Source organism: Palaemon carinicauda, chromosome 42 (assembly GCF_036898095.1).
Source record: "Palaemon carinicauda isolate YSFRI2023 chromosome 42, ASM3689809v2, whole genome shotgun sequence".
In the NCBI taxonomy this organism is placed as follows: domain Eukaryota; kingdom Metazoa; phylum Arthropoda; class Malacostraca; order Decapoda; family Palaemonidae; genus Palaemon; species Palaemon carinicauda.
Window position 1 is genome coordinate 58,148,131 of NC_090766.1, and position 26,695 is coordinate 58,174,825.

At 41.2% G+C, this 26,695-nt stretch overlaps 1 protein-coding gene across 1 annotated transcript in view; it reads left to right on the forward strand.

The window, feature by feature from the left end:
* LOC137633353 (uncharacterized) overlaps window positions 1-26,695 on the forward strand; it is a 224,657-nt gene that overhangs the window by 175,123 nt on the left and 22,839 nt on the right. The window contains exons 32-36 of the mRNA XM_068365605.1: window positions 8,661-8,875; window positions 10,960-11,140; window positions 17,810-17,967; window positions 21,169-21,275; window positions 21,895-22,067. Coding sequence (XP_068221706.1) covers window positions 8,661-8,875; window positions 10,960-11,140; window positions 17,810-17,967; window positions 21,169-21,275; window positions 21,895-22,067 — 834 coding nt within the window. The remainder of the gene's footprint in view (window positions 1-8,660; window positions 8,876-10,959; window positions 11,141-17,809; window positions 17,968-21,168; window positions 21,276-21,894; window positions 22,068-26,695) is intronic.

Below are 26,695 nucleotides of genomic sequence, written 5' to 3' on the forward strand. Positions count from 1 at the left end.
CCCTCTCCAATTTCACCTAAACCATTGGAACAAGGAGAAGGGCTTAGAGAGTATCTCTTTCCCAATCTCCAACTCAGTCTAGACATGTCTGACTTGGTGGGACAGCAACATCAGACTTCGAGAAGGTCTTTCTCTTGCGATCAAGAACCCAAACCATGTGATGTATTCAGATGCATCGGATTTGGGTTAGGGAGCTCCACTGGACAGTCTGGAATGCTCGGGTCTTTGGTCCACGGATCAGAAGGAACTCCATTTAAGGCAAGTAACATCCCTCCTTTGGCGAGATTTGTGCAAGGAAAAATGAATGTCTTGGCGGACTGCCTCAGCAGAAGAGGACAAGTCATCTCCATGGAGTGGACGTTGCACAAGACTGTGTGCGAGAAGCTATGGATGACATGGGGTCAACCCACCATAGATCTTTTTGCGACTTCTCTGACAAAGAGGCTCTCGACTTACTGCTTTCCAGTTCCAGATCCAGAGGCAGCCCACATAGACGCTTTCCTGCTGGACTGGTCTCACCTGGACGTTTATGCCTTTCCACCTTTCAAGATCCTAAACAAGGTGCAGCAGAAGTTCACCTCTCACGAAGGGACCAGGTTGATGTTGGTTGCTCCACGCTGGCCCGCGAGAGAGTGGTTCACAGAGGTACTTCTATGGCTGGTAGACGTTCCAAGAAGTCTGCCGTTGTGGATGGATCTCTTGCGACAGCCTCACGTAAAGAGATTTCATCAAAGCCTCCCCACGCTTCGTCTAACTGCCTTCAGACTATCGAAAGACTCTCTTGAGCTCGAGGGTTTTCGAAGGAGGCAGCTAGAGCGATCGCGAGGGCTAGAAGATCCTTTACCATCAGGATCTATCAGTCGAAATGGGAGGTATTTAGAGACTGGTGCAAGTCCTCCTCTTTTTCCTCTTCCAAGTGCCTCTGTAGCGCAGATTGCGGATTTTCTGCTTTATCTGAGAAACGGTCGCTCCCTCTCTGCATCCACCATTAAAGGCTACAGAAGCATGTTAGCTTCTGTTTTCAGGCATAGGGGTTTGGATCTTTCTAATAACAAAGATCTCCAAGACCTGCTTAAGTCTTTCGAGACTTCCAAGGAGCGTCATATTTCGACTCCTGCTTGGAACTTGGACGTGGTCCTACGGTTCCTTATGTCAAACAGGTTTGAACCATTAAATTCAGCCTCCCTGAAGGATCTTACCCTCAAGACACTTTTTTTTTGGTGTGCTTGGCTTCGGCTAAAAGGGTTAGTGAGATACATGCTTTTAGCAAGAACATCGGCTTCTCCACTAATAAAGCAGTATGCGCTCTTCAACTTAGTTTTTTGGCCAAGAATGGACTTCCATCTCGTCCTTGGCCTAAATCATTTGAAATCCCCAGTCTTTCTGAGATTGTGGGGAATGAAGTTGAAAGAGTGCCGTGCCACGTTAGAGCTCTTAAATTTTATTTATTCAGAGCTAAACCGCTACGAGGTTGTTCAGAGGCTTTATGGTGCTCCGTTAAAAAGCCCTCTTTGCCCATGTCTAAGAATGCTTGGTCTTATTTTATTAGACTTTTGATTCGGGAGGCACACTCTCATTTAAGTGAGAAGGATCGTAATTTACTTAAAGTCAAGGCTCATGAAGTCAGAGCGATAGAAACTTCAGTAGCGTTTAAGCAAAATAGATCCATTAAAAGTATTATGGACGCGACCTTTTGGAGAGGCAAGTCGGTATTCGCTTCATATTACTTGAAAGATGTCCAGACTCTTTATGAGGACTGCTACACACTGGGACCATTCGTAGCAGCGAGTGCAGTAGTGGGTGAAGGCTCTACCACTACATTCCCTTAATCCCAATATCCTTTTAATCTACTCTTGAAATTTTTAATCTTATTTTGGGTTGTACGGGAGACTTAAGAAGTCTTTCGCAATCTTTTTGATTTGGCGGGTGGTCAAAATGTTGTTTCTTGAGAGCGCCCAGATTAAGGGTATTGATGAGGTCCTGTTATAGGGGTGTTCGCCCTGGATATAACAGCTCCTGGGAGTCTTTCAGCATCCTGAGAGGATGGCAGGGCTTCGTGAGGAAAGCAGACTAATGAGGCAAAGTAATCATCAGAGTCAGCTTCCTTACCAGGTACCTATACTTAAGTTGGTTTTTTATGAAATAATTGTCAAAAAAACTCTTGAGCATATATGCCTTTATTGTATTAATACTGGTCTCTACCCACCACCATGGGTGTGAATCAGCTATTATATATTCACCGGCTAAGTTTAATATTTAAAAATGATATTTTGATCATAAAATAAATTTTTGAATATACTTACCCAGTGAATATATAAATTAAAGGCCCTCCCTTCCTCCCCGATAGAGACCCAGCGGACTGAGAAGAACTGGAGAAATTGACAAGTATATGCGGTATCTGGCCGATAGTCGGCGCTGGTGGTCACACCCGCAACCTTGACGGCGATCGCTCGCGAGTTTTTGGAATCTGTCGAGCCGTCGGAGACGTCAGCTATTATATATTCACCGGGTAAGTATATTCAAAAATTTATTTTATAATCAAAATATCATTTTAAACAAAAAAAATATGATAGGTTACAACATGTAGACTTTTAAAACCTTCCCTTCAACTTAATGCATACAGAACTAAACTATAAAACAGGCACAAATATTAGAATGTTAGAATATTAAAGTAAAAAATAAAGATTGTTACTGTACTCACAACGAAAGAAGTTCAAGAAGAACTTGAATGATGATGGCGATGAATTTGCTGCACAGTAGAAATAATGATGATGAAGCTGATGATGTGTTCTACTGTGCAGCCAGGTAGTATTTTACGTCTCTTCAGACGGAGGTGTCTTTTCCTGGGACACCTCTTCAACTTCTTCAATTTCTTCCGAAGGCGTAGTAGCAGGAGGAACTGGCTCTTTTTTGCGAGGCTGGAAGAACATTGTGATCGGAAGTTGTTGCCGCTGCTTCTTTTTTCGATCTAAGAGCATCTTGTAGGGAGTCATTATGTCATCAACCTTGTTGCGGAATTGCATCGACCGAACCATATCCTCGTCCCACTCTTGCAACATTTCTTTCACCTCCTTTATATGGTTGCAGACCTTGGCAAGCCGTTCTAGTGTTAAGCCTGTTTCTTCGACATTTTCTTGGGTCTCTTCCTGGGTTTCACTCTCTTCTTCGCTTGGCGATTTCGTCAGGTCTTCGAGGTCTGCGTCAGTTAGTGTCTGGGAATGGCAGTCCAACAACTCGTCGACGTCTTCAGTCGTCATGTCGCCAAACCCATCACCTCCAATTATGGCAGCCAACTGCACAGATTTGCGTACTGCAGAGTGTTGGATTTCAGCAGGTGTAAATCCCTCGTCGTCGTAAACAATCTCGGGCCACAACTTCTTCCAGCTCGCATTCATAGTTGCAGGTTTCATCTCTTGAAGTGCCTTCTGAATATTCTTCAGGCACGTGGCTATGGTGTACTGCCGCCAGTACGCCTTCAAGTTAAAATCTTCATCCTCATCCTCTTGGGCAGCATCCACACACGCAACGAGGTCCGCCAAGGTATTCTTCGTGTAGATGGCCTTGAACGCCCTGATAACCCCCTGGTCCATCGGTTGAATTAATGACGTGGTGTTGGGTGGCAGGAACTCAACCTGAACGCCCTCACGCGACAGGTCAGTTGCGTGTCCACCAGCGTTATCCTTAAGGAGAAGGATCTTGAATGGCAAGCCCTTCTCTTCGAGATATTCACTGACTTGCGGGATGAAACACTGGTGGAACCAGTTGGAGGTCAGCATCTTCGTAATCCATGCTTTTGGATTATGCATCCAGTACACGGGAAGGAGATTCTTGTTTTTATTTTTCAAAGCGCGAGGATTTTTCGACTTATAAATAAGCCCCGGCTTTAGCAAAAATCCAGCAGCATTGCCACACATCACGAGGGTAACGCGATCCTTGAATGCTTTAAAGCTAGAGGCTTTGGCTTCCTCTTTGAACAGGAAAGTTCGCGACGGCATTCTCTTCCAAAACAAGCCGGTCTCATCCATATTAAAGACTTGTTCCGGCTTGTATCCACCTTCGGCGATAATATTCTTGAACGTCTGGTTCACGTAAGTTTCAGCAGCGGCAGTGTCAGCCGAAGCAGCCTCGCCATGCAGGGAAACGCTTTTCAGGGCGAAGCGTTTCTGAAACTAAGCGAACCATCCTTTGCTGGCGGAAAAACGTTGTTTCTGAGGCTGGGAATCAGTGGATGTCCCTGGTTGAGGATCATCTGCATCATCATCATCTTCAGCATGGTTGCCGTCGTCGTCTTGAGGTTCCTTTGCAGCAAAATTCTCATACAAGCTCAAAGCCTTTGTTCGGATGGTGTTCGTATCCAAGGCTATGTTCTTCTTCCGGCAGTCGGCAATCCACACAGCTAAAGCACCTTCCATGCGTACGATCGTTTTATTACGCGTTGTAACGACTCGCTTCGCTGATCTGCTAAAGGTGATTGCAGCCGTCTTTCTAATGTTCGCCTCGTCCTTCTTGATATAGCGAACGGTGGATTCGTTGATTCCAAAATGGCGGGCTGCGGCCGCGTAACTTCTACCGTCTTTTAACATATCGAGAAGCGTAACCTTCTCAGCAATCGTCATCATCCTTCGGTGGCGTTTAGGCTCACTACCAGCCTTAGTAGAAGCAGAACGCTTGGGAGGCATTGTACAGTAGGATTTAACAAAAAGTTCAACTTAAAACAGTCGCACACAGCACAGATAAAACTTCACAAACTTAAGAACCTCTACTCAGGGATACGCCGTAAGAGAAAGTGGACGACCCGGGCCCCGCGAGAACCCAGATGCTGCGGGTTGGAGATGAGGGCAAAACACCAATCACAGGCTAGATAACAAAACTTGAGTTCTGATTCGTCATCTATCAGCGCTTGAACCAATCACAACCCGTCTTACAGTATATGATGCGTAGGTTACCAACTCGAAGTACAAGATACCCCACGTATACCGTACGTACAGTATTAATAATAATAATAATAATAATAAATAATGATAATAATACTGTACAGTAACAATAATAATAATAATGATAATAATAATAACAATAATTTTATTAACAACAACAACAATAATAATAATAACAATAATAATAATAGCTTTACGTATGTTATTTTATTCTTTTGTAGGATGTGTGTCTCTCTCTCTCTCTCTATCTCTCTCTCTCTCTCTCTCGTACGCTTATTCGAAATGTGATTTTTGCAACAAAGAATATTATTGGATGCAGTACTACGTACGTATACATACAAAAGAATCATGGAAAAGATGTACATCCATTACATTTGTAGTACAGTAGTAGCCATCAGCAGCCTTACACCATTCTAATATGGTATGACTGCATCTGATTTGCGTTTCATGTTCGATTTAATTTTACTACGTACTGTATACAGTTCTGTATTATCGTATGATCACATTCTCTTTTTGTGTTTTATTTCTTTCTGTGCTGAATTATATATCATATGTAATGCAATGAACAATCAGTAAGAGCAGATATTACTAATTACAGTATTAATGGAATTACAGGTAACGAAATATCGTATTTGGGGGTCTTCAGATTTTGCGGTATTTTCGAAATTTCCGGAAAATCCGCGATATGTATATACTGTATATATATATGGGTTATGGAAAAAACCCGCGAAGTGGTGAATCCGCGATGGTCGAACCGCGAAGTAGCGAGGGTTCACTGTAGATCCTTTTCAAATAAAGTTTGCTGAAAATGATAACTTCCTAATGTTTTCAATGCTCGTGTTTTATCTTGCTTGGGTTGTGATGCAATGGATGGTCTGCTTATGTGCATTTTTCCAAAATATTTGTCTTTCAATACTGATGCTTGGGAAAGGTTTGTGGTACCCTGAATTCTGCATTGGAGATTCTGTACAAGGTAAATTCTGGCTTTATTTATACCCATATAAATAGGGAAAGAGACAAGTAGATAATTTGCCATATTTTTTTTTAAATCCTAAGAAATTACTTATTTCCATTTCTATACTTACTGCCATTCATATTCCCTCTTCTCGAAGATAGCTACTTATCGACTTCTACCAAAAAACTGGAAAAAAAAAAAATTCTTTCCATGCCTTGCCCATCTAGCATAAAATTGGAGTCATAGGGTGGTGTATGGCTTTACTACCACCGGGGTAAACCATGCCATTTGTCTTGTCTGAAAATCAAAACTAATTTAGTAATTTCTTGACATCACTATTCAGTATGGGAAGTGGGATGGCATATATATAAATGCCAGGTAAGTATAGAAATAAGTAACTTCATTATTAAGATGATGTCTCTTTGAACCTCCCCTGCCATTCATATTGCTGAATCCCACTTTGATAAGGTAGGGATAGCCTAATTATTTACTCGAAGTAATTAAATTTGCCTTTACTGAAAAATAGTCTACAGTAATGGTAATTCACTGTGAACTAAGCAAGAGACTGTGCACTCAGGGTGAAAATAAGAAAGCTAAACACTGAAAAATACCTACAGTATACTAAACACTCCCAAGGAGGTAAAACTTGAACAGTATATACTCTATATAAAGAAATTTAAAATGCTCTCAGAATTTTAAAAGATGCCTTCATCTTAGAGCTCATTATTCTATGTTGGATATTATTAATGGAGCCCTACTTTTTCTGTAGTGCTCACAACATTAGTGGGATGTACTGTATATACTGAAACTGGCATTATCAAGCTATAACAAATACATTCACTTCTATTGTGTGATTCTCACCTCACCTTAGTGTATGGTAAATGGGTTCTGTCATTCCTTGGACCCTTTTGACAGATTTATCAGAACTTCGAAGGGCTCTCCTCTTCATCTTTTGTAAACCCTTTTCTTATTGAATGGTTACTTGATTCATCTTTCAGACTACGCCTTGACATATTTAAAATTTTACGTCTTTAGTAATTTACTCATATCTAAAGAGTGAGCAGTGATGTCTTCTACTCTGTTGTTACTCTTTATTCCTGTGTTAAGTTTAATAAAATTAAGAAACTTATTAACGAAGTGCCAAAAAATATTTCCTTATGAGGCAATTGTATTATTATTATTATTATTATTACTATTATTTATTATTATTATTTATTATTATTTGATTATTTATTATTATCTATGTATTATAAGCTAGGTTATAACCTTAGTGGGAAAAGCAAGATGTATAAGCCCAAGGCTACAATAAGGAAAAATAGCCCAGTGAGGGCAGGAAACAAGGAAACAAATAAACTACAAGAGAAGAATAAACTATCAAAATAAAAAATTTCAAGAACAGTAACATCATTGAATTAGATCCTTCGCATATAAACTCTGTAAACTTCAGAAAAGAGGAAGAAAAATATAGAACAGCATGCCCGAGTGTACCCCAAAGCAAGAGAGCTCTAATCCAAGACTGTGGAAGGCTATGGTAGAGAGACTATGGCACTATCCAAGACCAGAGAACAATTGTTTGATTTTGGAGTGTCATTCTCCTTGAAGAGCTGCTTACATACATAATATACCAAGGCACTTCCCCCAATTTTGGGGGGTAGCCAACATGAAACAAATGAAACAGAAAAGGGGACCTCTCCTCTCTACGTTCCTCTCAGCCTGACAAGGGAGTCAACCGAGTTCGGCTGGTACTGCTAGGGGTGCCACAGCCCACCCTCCCCCATAGCTAGAGAGTCTCTTCTACCCTTACCAAGAGGAAAGTAGCCACTGAACAATTACATTGCAGTAGTTAACCCCCTGAGCGAAGAAGAATTGTTTGGTAATCTCAGTGTTCTCAGGTGTATGAGGACAGAGGAGAATGTGGTAAGAATAGGCCAAACTTCAGTGTATGGATAGGCAAAGACAAAATGAGTGGTAACTAGAGAGAGGGATCCAGGGACCCAATAACACACTAGCGGTAGTATCTCAACAGGTGGCTGGTGCCCTGGCCAATCTTCTACCCATAATTGGCATATAGTTTGCATGTATCCTTTTTAGGGGTGGGTATTCCTTTTCCTACCTTGGAATCATTCGCTATTCATACCCTTTTCACACCTTCATAAACTGTGACTACATGGCCATAGAGCTTTCGGCAGGTCTGAGAGAATAGTCCAGTTGTCCATTTCCTCAAGATTTAGCGATCATTTTGAGGTACTTCCGTCTGATGATGCATTGTGTGGCACAGATTCTTTGTATATGTTGAACTAAGTTAGTATCCAGCCAATTGTTTCTCCTCTGTATTTAGCCAATACCTGTACTCCCGAGGAGGGCATAAGTACACCTGTAGATATTACTTGAGGTTATTTGTAGTGACTGTAATTGTCATGGTCTTGTATTGTCTTGTATTAAGTATATAGGTAGCCAACTTCTTTAAATAAAGATAGTTTGTTTTCACCTCTTGCAAGAACAAATCCCCAAGGACAAGTCCGTAGCGAGCATATAAATGCAACCACATTGAACATAAATTGATCAACTTGGGATGACATTGCTAGTTATGGACGACTGCTATTAGATTAGATTAGAAATGTGACTGTTACATTAATACATTTGATAGTAATCATGTCTTCAGGGTCCAGTCCTTACCTAAAGAATCTTAATGATGTTTGTATTTTTATATAAAAATTGCTTAAAGTACCGTAATTTATTTTTACTGTAATTTTTTTTCCCTCTTTTAACAGGTGATCTAGAAGTAGCAAACATCAACGGCATTCAAATATCAGATCTTGTGGTTAAATCTGGACGAGATTCCCAAGAAATAACGGGTCAAAAGACCTTTAGCCACTTGAATGTGAATGGTAACATCGATGCATCTGTTGTGGATGGAATAGATTTTAACCAATTTCGAAACACAATAGTCAGAAAAGATCAGGATATGGTATTTACGTCCCCTGTGGTAAGTGAGAAAAGTATATTTTTCCAGCTAAGAATTGTTTTTTTATAATCTTAATAATTTTGATAATTTGAGTAAACGATAATTGAAATATATTACTTATCATTGAAAATCTCCCCCCTAGAGCTCATACCGTACTCATACGCGCAGTACATTAATTAAAGTGTTTTGATAAGGAGTCTAAAACATCAAACCCCTTAGCTGCACTTATACTTTATATTCTTCTACCCTACCTTCGTTCTTACTCCTATCTTCCAATTTGCTGTTTAACATCTCTAACTTTTCCTTGCTAGTGACTTGCAGTGTTCCTAGAGGTGCACCTGGTTGCTGAACAGACCGTTGCCCGCTTATATAACCTAAATTATATAAATCAAATTCTAAAATACAAAACATCCCTTATGAAGATCAAATAAGATAGATTAAATTTGTTTTTATAGTTTCCATTTCACTTTTGTAAAATTATCCACAAACCTGAGGAAATATAGTCTAATTCCTTTCAGTGCACATTGTCTTTCACTCTTAAATACAGAAGAAAGTTAAATTTTTTACTAATAATAGAAGATAGAAGGTAGAGGATATTTTTAGGATATAAGAACACCTGACAGGTTTTAACAGATTTTATACTTTACATTTCTATCTTTTTAGTATTTCTCCAATTGATGTGAAATACTATCAGGCCTAATTAATCTAAAAAGAACAATGAATGCTATTGCTATAAGGTACTCTCATAGGAGCTACCACAAACGATTTGTGGTGAAAAATATGATGGAAAATGGGAAAGTAAAAGGAAGAAACTATTGTAGAGAAGGCAGGGCCAAACTGATGCTCAAGCAATGTTGTTATAACATCATGTTTTTCCATCAAAACATAATTATCCTAATTTTATACTAAAAGAAAGAATAATATATGGTGGTGTTTGCATTTCAAGTTATGAACAGCTCCTTCTCCTTGACTCTAGCCCCTCCATCTTCAGCCAACCAACTAAGACTTTAGGATTCTATCCTTTATTCATGATTGCGTAAGTGCTAAAGTAGTGTGTTTTTATGTTACCTTGTATAACATCACTCTAACCAGTGTGAGCATTCCCTACTTGAGGCATTTCTTTTTCTTTCATGAACTAGATTTATCTCTCTCTCTCTCTCTCTCTCTCTCTCTCTCTCTCTCTCTCTCTCTCTCTCTCTCTAAGAAATAGCAGTTCCTTTTGTTATGAATAGATAAGTGTTTGTTCATTGTATGCTTTATAATTATACCTTATAGTAGACTTCTCGTGTCAAAGGAAGCAAACAGGTATTTTCTTTACATATTTGTATAACAAGCTCTGTTACCGATAAGTTATTTTATATCTTTTGACAGCTATCTATTGTGGAATTAAGCAAAGCACATAATCACTTCACTATGAATTTAAAACCGATTTACACAGGATTCCAGTGCGTTACTGTAATTTATAATGAAATAGTATAACTATGGAAATTTTTGTAAAATTTTCTGTAATTTATGGATAATGAATACAAAAAAATTCAAAGGAAAGATACATAAAGTGCTGTACTTTTCTATTATTTAGAGTAAAATACAATTGGAAAAATACAAACCTTTTGACAAATTTACCCATAATTATCACTAAAGGAAAAAACATGAAAATATAAGTTATACAATAAGCATGTTTGCATATCTGATGGTAACAAATCTCTTATGCAGCTATTGGAGGGTGGGGGAATCTGACGCCTCACAATGAAGGGTTTAATGATAGAGAATTTAAAAGCTTCCAAGAAAAATAATATTTTTTTGACACTGGTATAAAGATTATACTTATGAAAACTTGAAAATGAAATTTCCCTTTTAAATGGTTTATAGTTAAATGTTCTGATGTATGAAAGAGCAAATAAAAATTATTAATACTGTAATTAGAGATAAGGTGTCCCAATATTAAATATTTTGTTTTTGCATTAGTTTTTAGTATATTGGAAATGATTACTTGGAAGTTATCAAAGAAATGTATTTATTGATTTATAAGGTTTTAATGTACCAAAGCATACAAATGATTGCATCAGTGTAGGGGTCATTATTCATGGAAAATATCTTTTGAACAGATTTTCATGAAAAATGTGCGTGCAGCTCACATCGTTGGTTCTACAAGCCAGGTGGAAATGGAGAGTATGGCACAGGAGATGAAGCAGGTTAATAACACATTCATGCATCAAGGAGAAAGGATTTATAACCTCTACTCCTCTATTTATGCAGATAATTTAAAGAACTATGGATATGCCCAGTGTAAGTATTAATGACATATTAATAGTTACATGCAGTAGGTTAATGATTTAGTGATATTGTACAGCCTCTTGGTATGCATAACCAATATGGTTTTCCTGGAGGAAAATATTTGATCGGAAATGATGATGATATGCCCACAATAATGTAAGTTTTCATTTTATGATACTGCTTTTATTACTATGAACCACCCTTGATTTTCATATTGCTTCTTTAGGAGCTTGGTTTAATCGACATTTACCTATAACATTTTTAAACATTTTATAAATTTTCCTATTTTCTTTACCTTCAATAAATGTATGCTCCTAGTAACAAAATGTAACATAATAGCAGTAAGCGTTTCTCTCTCTCTACTTACTGTTGATCTGTCATTACAATTTACTTAAGATGTTCTCCACCTTTTTACCTATTACTGTGCATTAGGATTTCTTCCCCTGGCTTTGTTTGCTAGGGAATTGTCTGGGAGATCATGAATCGCTTTCTCTGTGTGTATCATGTTGAGGGCAATACTTTGATTTATATTGTACCAACCGTGTTTCACACAATTGTACATAATTCCTTTTGTATATATTATGCTTGTATCTTCGCTCCTCCCTCGCACTAAAACGAACATGAAAATTCCTGTCTGGTTTTTCCTCTGTGATATTGTCTGTCTTGTGAACTTGTCATGTCCTGTTGCCTTGAGGTTTTGTATACTGTATAAGGAGAGTGTTCCACAACAATATAACTCAGTCGTTTCCAATCTGCCTTTGATTTCACAACTCCTCTCTCGGCCCGTCACATTGGTGACCCCGGAAGTCGACTCGCTCCCACCGCCTTCCACCCCCCACCCCCTCGCCCCTTCATCGTTGGTACTATGGCGGACTCTACGGCAGTTGGTGCTGCGGCCGCTCCATTCAAACTTTCATCGTTTGCCAGCGGAGAGGCGTTTGCTTGGTTTCAGCGCGCAGAAGTCCAGTTTCGTATCAGGGGCGTGACTCGCTCAACCACCAAAGCGGATTATGTTCTCGCGGCGATACCCCGAGGACACCTTCCCAGAAATATGCCGACTGGCTTTGTGAACAAGGAGACACCCCAATAGCGTATGACGACCTCAAATCATACCTTCTGCAGCAGTACTCGCCGTCGCCAGCCGCCCGTATAGGCAAAGCTTTTTCAGCTCTCGCAACAACCGTTGGGGGACCAAAGGGCTTCGCTTGCCCTCAGGGAAATGACCAGATCGCTCGCCTTCAACCTGCCGCAGACGGCTCTCCTCGTGAGGTGAACCTACTCCGTGCCCTTTGGATACGCCGTTTACCTGACCCTGTGCGCGCTGCCATACCCGATGTCGATAGTTTACCCATAAAGGACTTGATGACCAAAGCCGACGCCCTTATGGACAGCCACTTCAAGACCTCCATCAACGCCTCCACCCCTGACGACGAGGATGCCTATTCAACGTCAACCGAAGCTGACATGAATGCCGTAGGAATACACGCCTACCCCGTGACGTGCCGAAGCGGCGACAAAGCCGCCCACCCACCCACCAATCGCTCGCGCCCCAACGAACGACTTCTACAGCCACTTACTACCTCCCATCCGCCGCAGTTTTGCTACTACCACCTTCAGATTCGGGGCAAACCACGAAGAAATGTGCCAAAGATTGTCAGTGGCCAAAAAACGTGTAAGTAGGCCATCGCTTGTGGCGGTGGCCTCCCATGTTTCTAATCTTTTCTTTTTACAGGATTCAGGAACGGGCGTGCGATTTTTGGTAGACACGGGTGCTTGTCGTTCTCTTTTGCCAAGGAAACTCTTCAAGGCACAACGTAGTCTGTCTACATCTGCCGACGTCCGCTTGGTAGCTGCCAACGGATCCGCGATACCCACCTACGGTTACGAGAGCCTCACATTATCGTTCGGAAACGGTAAATTCAATTGGAAGTTTCTCGTTGCTGACGTCACAATGCCAATCCTCGGTGCGGATTTCCTCTCTCATTTCCACCTTCTGGTCGATGTCGCCCACCGACGATTGGTCAACGCAGACTCGTACTTGTCGACACCTCTTCAACCCGCCCCCTCTAACCTCGCTCTCCACATCAGCGCACCCACGGATGCCTACGCCCACCTCCTCACGTCGTACCCGGAAGTTTTCCGTCCAGAACTTCGCCAAACGCCCACGGTTCCTGCCAAGCACGGTATTTATCACCATATCAAGACGACGGGACCCCCAGTCTCCTTCGCTCCTCCCTCGCACTAAAACGAACATGAAAATTCCTGTCTGGTTTTTCCTCTGTGATATTGTCTGTCTTGTGAACTTGTCATGTCCTGTTGCCTTGAGGTTTTGTATATAAGGAGAGTGTTCCACAACAATATAACTCAGTCGTTTCCAATCTGCCTTTGATTTCACAACTCCCCTCTCGGCCCGTCACAATATAATCTTAGTAAAGTGTGTGTTCTTGTGAGAAAAAGTATATTTCATTGGTTGCCACTTGAGTTAAACATGCTAAAGGGAACTTACTTACAGTGAACCCTCGTTTATCGCGGTAGATAGGTTCCAGACCCGACCGTGATAGGTGAAAATCCGCGAAGTAGTGACACCATATTTACCTATTTATTTAACATGTATATTCAGACTTTTAAAACCTTCCCTTGTACATAGTACTGTTAACAAACTACCCTTTAATGTACAGAACACTTAATGCATGTACTACAGTACCCTAAACTAAAACAGGCACAAATATTAAAGGCGACTTTATATCATGCATTTCCTAAACGCGCCAAAAAGCAGATAAAAAATGGCAACCAATGTTTTGTTTACGTTTATCTCTGATCATAATGAAGAAACAAACGCATTTACACATCTGTGTATAGGTTAGTTTTTGCATCGATTATATTGATTATTCAGTACAGTATGTTGATTTTGTTATTACCAATGTTTTACTTAATTTTTCTTAGGACTTCCAAATTAAATGTTTTTCTTTATGACGCCGCCTGAAACGACGGCGTCATAAAGTACGCTCAGTAAACAAACGAAGGCATTTAACGCGCATGATGAAAGTGATAAATAATGATATTACAGTAAAAGCTTTTATAAAATATGTTATTACAAATATTATTTACCGTATCTATATGAAATCATACATACGTAGCAAAGCAGAAAACAATTTTCGAGAGAGAGAGAGAGAGAGAGAGAGGAGAGAGAGAGAGTTGTTTTACATACGTAAATGTAAATTTTAAAACAAAAAAAAAAAGCCCCATTTCATATAAAATAGATTACAAATATTTTACTTTATCATATTACAGTAGTCTGTATAATACTGTAAAGTTCAGTACAGTATGTTGTTGTTATAGTCGTGGCGATGAAATTCTCACGAAACAAAAACACGCCATTTGATTACTACAGCTGATTCATTCTCTCTCTCTCTCTCTCTCCTCTCTCCTCTCTCTCTCTCTCTCTCTCTCATCTCTCCTCTCTCGTCTCCTCTCTCTCTCTCTCTCTCTCTCCGTGTTGTACAATACTTACATTTAGATGAAGAAACTAAAATTAGTTTTCTTAGTGTCCAATAAATACAAAACGAAATAATTAGGCCGAGTCTACAGTACATACATTTCAATCATAGCTAAAAATACGGCATCCGATTTCATCAGCAAACCACTATTTTTTTGGAAACATCATCTTATTCTAGAAAATTGCTACTCTTTAAATAGTGTAATTGCACATTAAGAAAGCATGTACTTTTGTTTTTAAATTTCGGGTGGGTGTGTTTTAAAAATCGAGTATTGTTGACTTCTTTTTGTTTTATTTTTGGCTGTGATTTAGATCAGCTGACATCTAGCTGCCGCTCGAGAGTGTACGAATTACACTAACAAAGTATCGTTTATACAATTTCTTAACTTATTCAAACCGTCTACAGTATACAGTTGATATTACATAAGCACCAATGTGTTATAACCTTTCAAATTTTTTTGTTTATTACATTTAAACCCCCCTCTATCTCTCTCTCTCTCTCTCTACCTCTCTCTCTCTACCTCTCTCTCTCTCTCTCACTACCTCCTCTCTCTCTCTCTCTAACCTCTCTCTCTCTCTCTCTCTCTACCTCTCTCTCTCTCTCTCTACCTCTCTCTCTCTCTCTACCTCCTCTCTCTCTCCTCTCTACCTCTCTCACTCTTACCTCTCTCTACCTCCTCTCTCTCTCTCTCTCTACCTCCTCTCTCTCTCTCTCTCTAACCTCTCTCTCTCTCTCTCTCTACCTCTCTCTCTCTCTCTCTACCTCTCTCTCTCTCCTCTTACCTCTCTCTCTCTCTCTACCTCTCTCTCTCTCTCTCTACTCTCTCTCTCTCTCTCTACCTCTCTCTCTCCTCTCTCTCTCTCTCTCTCTCTCTCCTTCTCCTCCTCTCTCTCTCTCTCTCTCTCTCTCTCTCTCTCTCTCTCTACCTCTCTCTCTCTCTACCCTCTACCTCTACCTCTACCTCTCTCTCTCTCTCTCTCTCTCTCTCTCTCTCTCTCTCTCTAACCTCCTCTCTCTCTCTACCTCTACCCTCTACCTCTCTCTCTCTCTCTCTCTCTCTCTCTCTCTCTCTACCTCTACCTCTACCTCTCTCTACCTCTACCTCTCTCTCTCTCTCTACCTCTACCTCTACCTCTCTCTACCTCTACTCTCTCTCTCTCTCTACCCTCTCTCTCTCTCTCTCTCCTCTCTACACTCTACCTCTACCTCTCTCTACCTCTACCTCTCTCTCTCTCTCTACTCACTCTCTCTCTCTACCTCTTACCTCTCTCTCTCTCTCTCTCTCTCTCTACTAACCTCTCTCTCTCTCTCTAACAAATGATATCTTTGTTGCTCCTCAATGCTTCATTTATATTGAAAATCAATCATGATTCAATTTTCCTTACTTCTCTCCAATCTCGCACCGTCGGTCACATCGCGGTATTTTCGAAATTTCCGGAAAATCCGCGATATATGTATATACATGGGTTATGAAAAAAATCCGCGAAGTGGTGAATCCGCGATGGTCGACACCGCGAAGTAGAGAGGGCTTACTTAGAGTTCATGGGGGGAAATCCATGAAAGACAAGCTTAGTTGATTAAAGTGGGGATGATGACACTGACGCTCCTCCACCATTAGATAGATAATACACTTAATCAGCCAATTTTTAATAGTGATGACCTTCACAAGCTCTGGACATTGCTTGCTTCCTTTGTTAAAATCGGAAGTCTAGTAAATCCACTCGTGAAAGCAGTAATTCTGATCCTAATCACTGTTGCAAAATCTAACTTAGCCAGAATTAAGTACAGCATAGTATTAATAGTCTTTCTTTCAGTAACGGTTCTAAAACTTTGCTGCGCAGTCGAGATTTTATAGCCTCTCTCAGAGCCTTGAATTCTTTAACTACTTTAGACTCTTTTGATACTAAATCTTTGCATAGCACAAGCCTAGTTGATTTATTAGACAAACTAGATTGTATGTAAGTAAGCACTCCTAAACAATTTTTATTTCTTATGTGGTTGGCATGGCATGTCAAATAATTCAATTAATCTTGATGGGGTGAATGAGGTTTTAATTGAAGTTGTTCATTTGAATCACGTTTCGGATGACTGCGTGCTCTGTTTGCTTTCAAGCTCGGCCACAAGCTCATGTGTTAACTGTAGCTGGGCAACTGTAGGCACAAGTACATTTATCGAAATATCTGCCATGGCACTTGCCCCAATTTTGTGTGGTAGCTGACATCAAAAGAAACAAAAGGGGGATTTTTCATCTTTGTTCCTCCTTGCCTGACGAGTGACTCGGTCAAGTTTAGTTGGTATTATTAGGTTGCCACAGTCCACCCTCCCGATATTCCACCACAAATGAAGCTTCATATGCTGATTCCCCTATTGCCGCTACCTTGGCAATCCTGGGTAGCAGCAAGGCCTATTGGAACTGTCACAATTGCTTGCCATTCATTTCTATTCTTCACACATATTTACCTCACATCTACCCTCCTGTCACCTAGGGCCTTATTCACACCATACATCCACCCAAACTTTGGCCTACCTTTTGCACTTCACCCATTGACTCTTGCATTCATCATCTTCTTCAGCAGATGACCATTTTCCATCCTCTTTACATGACCAAACCAACCCTTAACACATTTCATATCCACTCTAGCTGCTAATTCCCTCCTCTCATGTGTCCTCACTCTTACTACTTTGATTCTAACCTTATCCAACCGAGATAAACTGACCATACTCCTCAGACACTTCATCTCGAACACATTTAATTTCTGTCTCTCCGTCACTTTCGTATGCCTTTATATCCTTATTTATGGTTTGAATGTTAAATAAGTACTCTGGCAGTTTAAGTATTTTAACTGTTGTTTGATTAAACTTCCCAATAAGATAACCATTAAATACAGTTTGATAATAGAATTTAGTTTTATGTTTGTGTGCTTTACTGTGGCTAATGTGTGTTTAATGTCAGTAACATTGAGCCTTATATTGTTCTTTTTAAGGAGTATTTCAGTAGACTGCAATTTTCAGTTAAAGGTAAAAAAGCTGCCATAGACTTGTATGTAAGGTTACTCTATGGTACAAGATGGCAGGTTGCAAATACAATATTTGCCTTGATGTGGTATTTGGTTTTTAGAATACTGTATTGACGAATTTATGTGAACTTTTTATTTTCATTCTCTTAGTAAAATTTATTTTTCAGCCATGTTTTGTGAATTAGCCTTCATAGAAAAACTAGATTTTCAAAACCCACGGAGAACTGGAGAAGTTGACTTTGTCAGAACGCCTGATCATTACCTCGTAGTTAGAGGCTGCCGTAATTTACAGTGTTCTAGAGAATCTGTGACAAGTTTACACAAGGTATGTGCATACTGTGTTTATTTTTACAAATGTGTTAATTTATTTTATAGCTAGATGGAAAGAGACTAGTTTTTATCCTATTTTTGAGGGTGGGAGAAAGTGACACAGCTTTTCTTCTTGAGATTAGGAACTGGTTTGAGCTTCTTGCTATGAAATGTAGGTATAACTTGCTCACTCAATTAAGTCACCTGTTCTAAGAGAAACAGCCGGCAGTTAATAATGTAACTTGAAAATCAGTGTCAAATTCCTTCCATTTTTAAAGGCTAGTGGATCCCTTATGAGCAATAAGGAAAATATATTTTAATGAATCTTACCTGGTACTCATCATGCTTTAATCCTTCGAAGCTATTGTCTTACCGACTTATTAAAAAAAAAGCTGCTTTATCCCTCTTTCTTTCATCTCCCCCTCCCCTGTGATGCCTATTAGACCCAATAGGTGGTGCCACTTGGCAAACGTACAAACTCCTAAGAATTCTAATAATCTTAATCATCCATACCTGGTATTCAGCATCTCTCCTCAGACTTAGTTTGGAATTTTGAAAGTGGGTAATCTTATCGTAGTATTTAAATCATTGAAAATGTACTGTATGTCTCTATCTGGTTTAAAGATACTGTATGTACCAAATTACTTTGAAAAACATATGGCAGAAGTAAATTTTGTACCGTAAGAATTAGATAGAACCAAGTGTTTGGTAACATGGGAAAATGGCAACTGAATTGTTAATGTGATGGCTGGTATGTGACATACAGTAAAATGGGGGAGCCCCTCTTTTCCACCTGTCGTATATTGCGTAAGCATTTTGGTGTTTAGATTAGGGAGTCGGACTGAGATAAAAGAACGTTGCCTCAACCTAATTAGAAAATCAGATTGAAAGTCCCTATTGTTAAGGCTGGTTTTTTATTAAAGTAATTTTGCTGTTCTTAACCCCTACACTGTTCATCACCAGTCAAATCCAAGCAACCAGTGGAAAGTCTTACAATTCCAAATTAGACCAGTCTTGTAACATGGTATCCACTATTCCATGCCAAAGGAGCCAGAACTGGCGAACAAAAAATATTTTTCTTTAGAAGTTTTGCAAATGTACAGTATTTGTTTGGCAATACAAACTACTGTAATCCCTAATCTTTAGCCAATCCTGTGGATTTTTTGGGCTACTAGGATAATTCTGATAGCCGAAAATACCTTTAAAAACATGAAAAATCTTCTTACAAATAATAGAATTGCTGCACAAACAAGAATTAGAGCTTTAAGAACATACAGTATGTATGGTCTATCTTTATGTATGCATTAGAGAGCTGGAAAACAAGCTAAATGCAGCAGCTATGTGGTTTTGCAGGAGGATGCTCAGAATATCTTGGAGGGACAGAGTAACAAATGAGGAGGTAATGGCAAGACTTTAAGTGCAGAGAGCAATGGTGAAGGAAATAAAGACACAATGAGTTTTGTAGGGCACATCATAAGAGAGAAAATACAACTTTCATGTCTCACTGGGAGGATAGAGGGGAGGAGATTGAGGGGGATACAGAGGACAAAATACATGGACAGTATTGTGGTGGGCTTGGAGGGTAATAATACAAAAAATCAAGTGATACAAATGGCTAGGGAAAGGGAGAGGTGGAAGCAACTGACCGCCAATGTCCAGGACACAGCATTTCCTTAAGTAAGTAAAACTGAGAAAATGACATACATAACAGCACCATTCGAATACAATTAGTCATTATATCACTTTTTGCAAAGATATGTTTTGTTGAATACCCGAGTCAAAGCAAGGTTGCAAAACCAAGGCATGTGTCAGTAATTGAATGGTGCTGCTTGACTCATATACAGTAATGATAAACTACTGGTATGTCATTGCATTAAAATATCCATTTCAATATGAAAAAATACTTTAAAATCAGACATGAATCAGAAGTGTGTTATTAATGTCTTTTTATTTATGACAATGGAGCATTGGCTGTTACATGAGCATTTTTAAAATTTGAAATGTTATTTTTTAATATATTTTTCCCCTTAGAGGATAATGATATTGACCAAGTATGTAATAATTGTTAAAACCTTAAAAGAATTAGTCAGTGCACATATTTACAGTATTTTTTAAAATAAACCCAAGGATAAGTATTGTAATATGTGACTGTGCATTCAAAATAAATAAATTGTCAAATCGACAAACAGTACCGTATACAACTTTCAAATTCGGTTCATTTTAGTGAGAAGTAGTTTAATGTAGTTCTTCCCTGCCTGAAATCTTTGCCTTTGTCAAAATTTATCCCTGTAGGGGACTGTCATCATTGAACTTAACATGGTACACTGTAGACATTACTAAAGGGTCTACACAACATACCTTTGGCATTTAGCTGCACCTACATTTTAACTTTTTAGTTTACCTCTGTTCTTGCAGCATTTCTTCCTTTGTTATTTTTTAAACATTTACTCCACAATGCAATTCTAGGTTTCTCCCCTGTTTCACTTCATCACTAAATGACCTCTCTGGTCTTAACATTGGGTCATGCTGCCCAAGTTCCATGAATCCTAATTGTCTAAACCTTGCCATTAGCTGCATATTGAGAGGTTAAGTCTGATATTGGATTTTGTTCTTTATTCCTTAAGATAATGTGATATTGAAGTATTGTACTTTGATTTTTCCTTGCGGTTGAATTGGTCACACTCATTTGACTCCCGGTTATTTAATGAAGAAACCATGCAACCCCATCTAAGAAAGCAGAAAAACTTGCAACTAAACATACTTTATTTTATGCTGTTGTCTAATTTTGGACTACAAAGTGTTTAATATTAAATCAAAAACAACTATAATTCTTGGAAAATCATCCATGAAGGAAATTGTCAGAATTTTAAAAATTTTCATGGTATTCGGTTGTTAAATTTGTGTAAGGAGTTGTAATCTACTAAAGAGAATCTCTCTATTACGAGGAAACCCATTAGTCCCACCATGTGAGAGTTGAGAATATAAGCTTAAAAGGGCATAAGAAATATGTTTACTGTATTTAATATAGTTTATTTTAGGTAAATGTGGGAGCCATCTGTAATTAAATTTTTGTATGATTTATGTCACGATTATAATTTTTAGATACTTCAGTCTTCCAAAAAATGTTTCTTTTGAATCCATATGCCCACGCTGAAGAGATTTATATTTAAAATTTTGGATACATAGTTCATTATTTATATAAAGTAATAATTTTCAGGTTCACAACAATGGATATATTGAGACTATACCAACCGAGGAGGTTACAGCCTCTCGTTTTGTTCTGAGTGACCCATCGACTGACATTTATATAACAATTGATGTTTTGTGAGTATACTACTGCCTTATCATTATAACATTAGATTTACTAATCGATACAACAAAAGAATTTTACCCAAACAAAAACCAATATATTAAGTGCAGATGTTCATTTACATGCCAACCACCCTCCTCACTGAATAGTGACATCAAGAAGATAAGAAATAGTTTTGACTTTGAAACTTAAGATTTTATGGCTTGGACAAGTCATTGTTATTCCCATTAGCTGATAGATTGTCTCATTACTTTATTAGGAGGCCTAACTCTATTGATAGGAAAGAAAATAGGAAAATGTTTAATGGCTAAACATTGATATGCAATCTTGACATGAGATTAGTATAAAAATAACATTTTCATATTGATATTCTGGTTTTAGCCAATTTTCTTTTTGGAAGTCAATTTTATCTTTAATATAAATCTTTTTGTTTAGGGAATCATCTGTTTTGACTTACTACATCTATGCAAAATCAAATATATTCTTAATTTCCTTGTACCAAACCTGAGGCTATTTACCATATTTTGTACCTAATTTTTGTCTTCTGCATATGAAAAAACTCAGTAGTATAAAATTAAGAATAATTGATTTAATGGAGAGAGAATGTCATGTATAATCTGGATATATTTTTAGGCATGACGATGAAACACCTCAGGTGAAATCCATTATATGTGCATGGCAACAGAAATATCCCGGAGGTGTTAGCCTTGCCAAAGAAATAAAAGATTTGGGACTTGTAGCTGATGCTGAGATGTTCATGGTTAACCGAGAGATATACATTGTAACTGTAGCAAGGTTTCATATTGGTAAGTGAAATGCATTTGAAATCTGAAGATAAAGTAGAAAAATGTTTTTCAATATTAATCTTACCCGATGATCATGTAGCTGTCAACTCCGTTGCCCGACAGAAATCTACGGTCGGGATACGCCAGCGATCGCTTATACAGGTGGGGGTGTACTCACCAGCGCCATCTGTGGTCAGGTACTCCAGTACTTCTTGTCAACACGACCTCAATTTTTCCTCTGTCGTGCCACCGGCAAGACCTACATGGATACGCTGTTGATTTTGGAGTCTTTTGTTCACGTTTTGGTGAAGTATTTTGCTCTGAAATTTAGCCTTCGCTATACAGGAAGCTTTAGCCTTAGCTTAGCAAGCTTTTGGTATTAATTTGATTCATTGGTTAACGATCTTTGCTTTACTTTGGAATTCCCCCTTTGACTACGTCTAGAATTCAAGATGTCTGACACTTCCCAAGTTCCTAAATATAGGCGATGTAGTGTTAGTGCTTGTAATAGGCGTCTTCCGAAGGCCTCTGTTGATCCTCACACCGTATGTTCCAATTGTAGGGGAAAATCCTGTCAATTGGAAGATCGATGTGGGGAATGTGCGGGGCTTTCGGAATTCGATTTTAATGAATTCCTCAAATATACTCGTAGGTTAGAGAAGGAGAGAGATAGGAGGAGTTCTTCTCGCTCTTTGGTTATTTCCTCTCCCCATGCCCCTCAACCTTTTCCTTCCCCTGTGGTGGTGACCCCCGAACCTGCTACGAGTGCTCAGCCTGCAATGGCCGATATGTTACGTGCCATTCAGGCTCTCGGTGATAAGGTGGAGTCGTTGGTTAGTGACCGCAATCAGCTCTTGGCGGATGTCAGAGAGCTGAAAGCGAAGAGTGCAGTGGGAAGTGTTAGTGCTAGTGCTGTGCATAGTGTCAGTGTCAGTATTGCGCATGAGGATACATCTGTGCGTGCTAGTCGTTCTCCCAGTCCGGGACCTCTTGCAAGCTCCCAAGCCCAGGGGAGAAGCAATGTCGAAGGACCAAAGGGTTCGGCGGGCCTTGATCGGCGCACAGATGCATCCTCAGTGGTTGCGGACGTATCTGCTAAGGATCGTCCCTTCCACTCCCAGACGAATGAGCCCTTACATTCCTCGTCTGTGGAAGAGGTTTCCAGGAGGAAACGGTGGACTAAGGTCTCACGACCGCTTAAGCGTAAAGTCCCTTCAGAGCTAGTCCAACGGCCCAGGTGTAGCCACTGGGTCAGTTCGGACTCGCCGCTATCATCGGATGACTGCACACCTCCCAAGAGAGGTAGAGTGGTCCCTCAACAGGCCTCTGCTCCAACCACTGTAGACCCTAAGTGGTCCATGCTGCAGACTATGCAGTCTCAGCTTGCGGCTTTTATGCAGGACTATCAGGCAGAGAAGGTTAACATCCCTCCTCCTGTGAGAGCTCCTCCACAGTTGCGCAGTCCTCAGCTCATGCAGCATGCTCTGCAGACCTTACAGCATGAGCCGCATTCCATGCAGCATAAGCCTCATACCATGCAGCATAAGCCTCATCCCATGCAGCATGAGCCTCATACCATGCAGCATGAGCCTCATCCCATGCAGCATGAGCCGCATGCCATGCAGCATGAGCCGCATACCATGCAGCATGAGCTGCATCCCATGCAGCATGAGCCGCATGCCATGCAGCATGAGCCTCATGCCTCACAGCTTGCTCTGCATACCACACCGCATGCTCCTCAGCCCACCGCAGACCCTCCCTCACACCGGCCCTCTGCTTTTGTTGTTGCCACCTCACAGTCTGTCCAGCAGAGGCATGATGGATCCGCAGGTACGCATGCACCCGTTCTGCAGGATTCACCCGTTCAGCTTGCTGCTCTGCCTTTGCCTCTTCCAACTCAACTGTCGGGTGAGGAGGCTTCTGAGGATGAAGCTGCTCATCTTGATGATCCTCCTTCTGATGTTGAAGGACACAAGTCTTCGCCACCCTCCTTAGACTTCCGCAAAGTCCTTGCTTTGTTCAGAGATTTGTACCCTGAACACTTTGTGTCTGCAACCCCTCGTTCTCCTCCCTCCGAGTTTGCTCTGGGCATGCAGTCTACTGCGCCTGCCTTCACCAAGCTTGTTCTTGCCAGATCTTCAAGGAGAGCTTTGAGGGTTATGGGGGATTGGTTGCAGTCCAAGAAGCAACTGGGAAGGACCTCTTTTGTGTTTCCTCCTCCCAAGCTGGCTTCTAAGTCGGGCGTCTGGTATGCCACGGGAGAGGAACCTGGCTTGGGGGTTCCTGCCTCTGCCCAGGCCGACTTCTCAAGTCTGGTTGACTCTCCCCGCAGGTCGGCTATGAGACGTTCGAAGATCTGCTGGTCCCCTACAGATCTTGATCACTTGTTAAGGGGAGTCTTTCGTGCCTTCGAGATATTCAACTTCCTCGATTGGTGTCTGGGAGCCTTAAGCAGGAAGACTGCCCCTTCTGACAAGGACTCAGCCATGCTCATCATGTCCAGCATGGACAAGGCAATACGGGATGGGTCTGGCGAGCTTGCGGCTTCTTATGTTTCAGGGGTCCTCAAGAAAAGGGAACATCTGTGCTCCTTCTTATCTGCTAGTATCACCCCTTGCCAGAGGTCAGAGTTACTTTTTGCTCCTCTGTCCAAGTGTCTGTTTCCAGAGGAATTTATTAAGGGGATGACTGCCTCTCTTCTCCAGAAGGATACGCATGACCTCATGGCTTCTTCTGCACGTAAGGCTAAGACCTTACCTTCCGTGACTAAACCTTACCGCCCTCTAGCAGTTGATACTCCTGCTTCCAGATTCATCCCACCCTTTCGTGGCAGAACCTCCAGCAGAGGAGGTACCCGTGCAGACAGTAACCGTGGCAAGCCCAAGAAGGGTTCCAAGTCCACAAGAGGCAAGTTTTGACTTCCCTCCTCTCCAGACAGCTGTAGGAGCCAGACTCAAGACCTTCTGGCAAGCTTGGGAGAGCAGAGGTGCAAACGCTCAGTCTGTGAAGTGGCTGAGGGAGGGATACAGAATTCCGTTCTGCCGCAATCCCCCTCTAGCTTCATCTCCCATCAACCTCTCTCCCAACTACAAGGAGAAGGACAAGAGGCTAGCGTTGCAACAGGAGGTGTCGCTCTTGTTACAGAAGGAGGCAGTGGTCATAGTCCGGGACCATCAATCCCCGGGCTTTTACAACCGTCTCTTCCTGGTAGCCAAGAAGACAGGAGGTTGGAGACCGGTGCTGGACGTCAGTGCGCTCAATGCTTATGTCACCAAGCAGACGTTCACTATGGAGACGACGAAGTCGGTCCTAGCAGCGGTCAGGCAGGAGGACTGGATGGTCTCGTTAGACCTGAAAGACGCATACTTTCACGTCCCCATCCATCCAGACTCCCAACCTTTCCTGAGATTCGTCTATGGAAAGGTTGTGTACCAGTTCCAAGCCCTGTGTTTTGGCCTAAGCACGGCACCTCTTGTGTTTACGCGACTGATGAGGAATATTGCGAAATTCCTTCACTTGGCAGACATCAGAGCCTCCCTCTATTTAGACGACTGGCTTTTAAGAGCTCCCACAAGTCGTCGCTGTCTGGAGAATCTCAGATGGACTATGGATCTGACCAAGGAACTGGGCCTCCTGGTCAATTTAGAGAAGTCCCAGCTCGTCCCATCCCAGACCATTGTTTACCTGGGTATGGAGATTCAGAGTCGAGCTTTTCGGGCTTTTCCGTCGGCCCCAAGGATCAACCAAGCCCTAGAGTGCATCCTGAGCATGCTGAGAAGGAGCCGATGCTCAGTAAGGCAGTGGATGAGTCTAACAGGGACACTGTCATCGCTAGCCCTGTTCATCGAGTTAGGGAGACTCCACCTCCGCCCCCTTCAGTATCATCTGGCTGCTCACTGGATCAAGGACATGACGCTAGAGACGGTCTCAATTCCTGTTTCCAAAGAGATGAGGTCTACTCTAACGTGGTGGAAGAACAGCATTCTTCTCAAGGAAGGTCTTTCGTTAGCTGTTCAGACCCCCGACCTCCATCTCTTCTCGGACGCATCAGACTCGGGCTGGGGTGCGACATTGGACGGACAGGAATGCTCGGGAACATGGACTCAGGAACAAAGATCACTCCACATCAATTGCAAGGAGTTGTTGGCGGTTCATCTGGCCTTAATGAACTTCAAGTCCCTCCAGCTGAACAAGGTGGTGGAGGTGAACTCCGACAACACCACAGCCTTGGCTTACATCTCCAAGCAGGGGGGGACTCATTCGAGGAAGTTGTTCGAGATCGCAAGGGACCTCCTCATTTGGTCAAAAGATCGAAGGCTCACGCTGGTAACAAGGTTCATTCAGGGCGATATGAATGTCATGGCAGATCGCCTCAGCCGGAAGGGTCAGGTCATCCCCACAGAGTGGACCCTTCACAAGACTGTTTGCAGCAGACTTTGGTCCCTGTGGGGTCAACCAACCATAGATCTGTTCGCTACCTCGATGACCAAGAGGCTCCCATTGTATTGTTCGCCGATTCCAGACCCGGCAGCAGTTCACGTGGATGCTTTTCTGCTGGATTGGTCCCATCTCGACCTGTATGCATTCCCGCCGTTCAAGATTGTCAACAGGGTACTTCAGAAATTCGCCTCTCACAAAGGGACACGGCT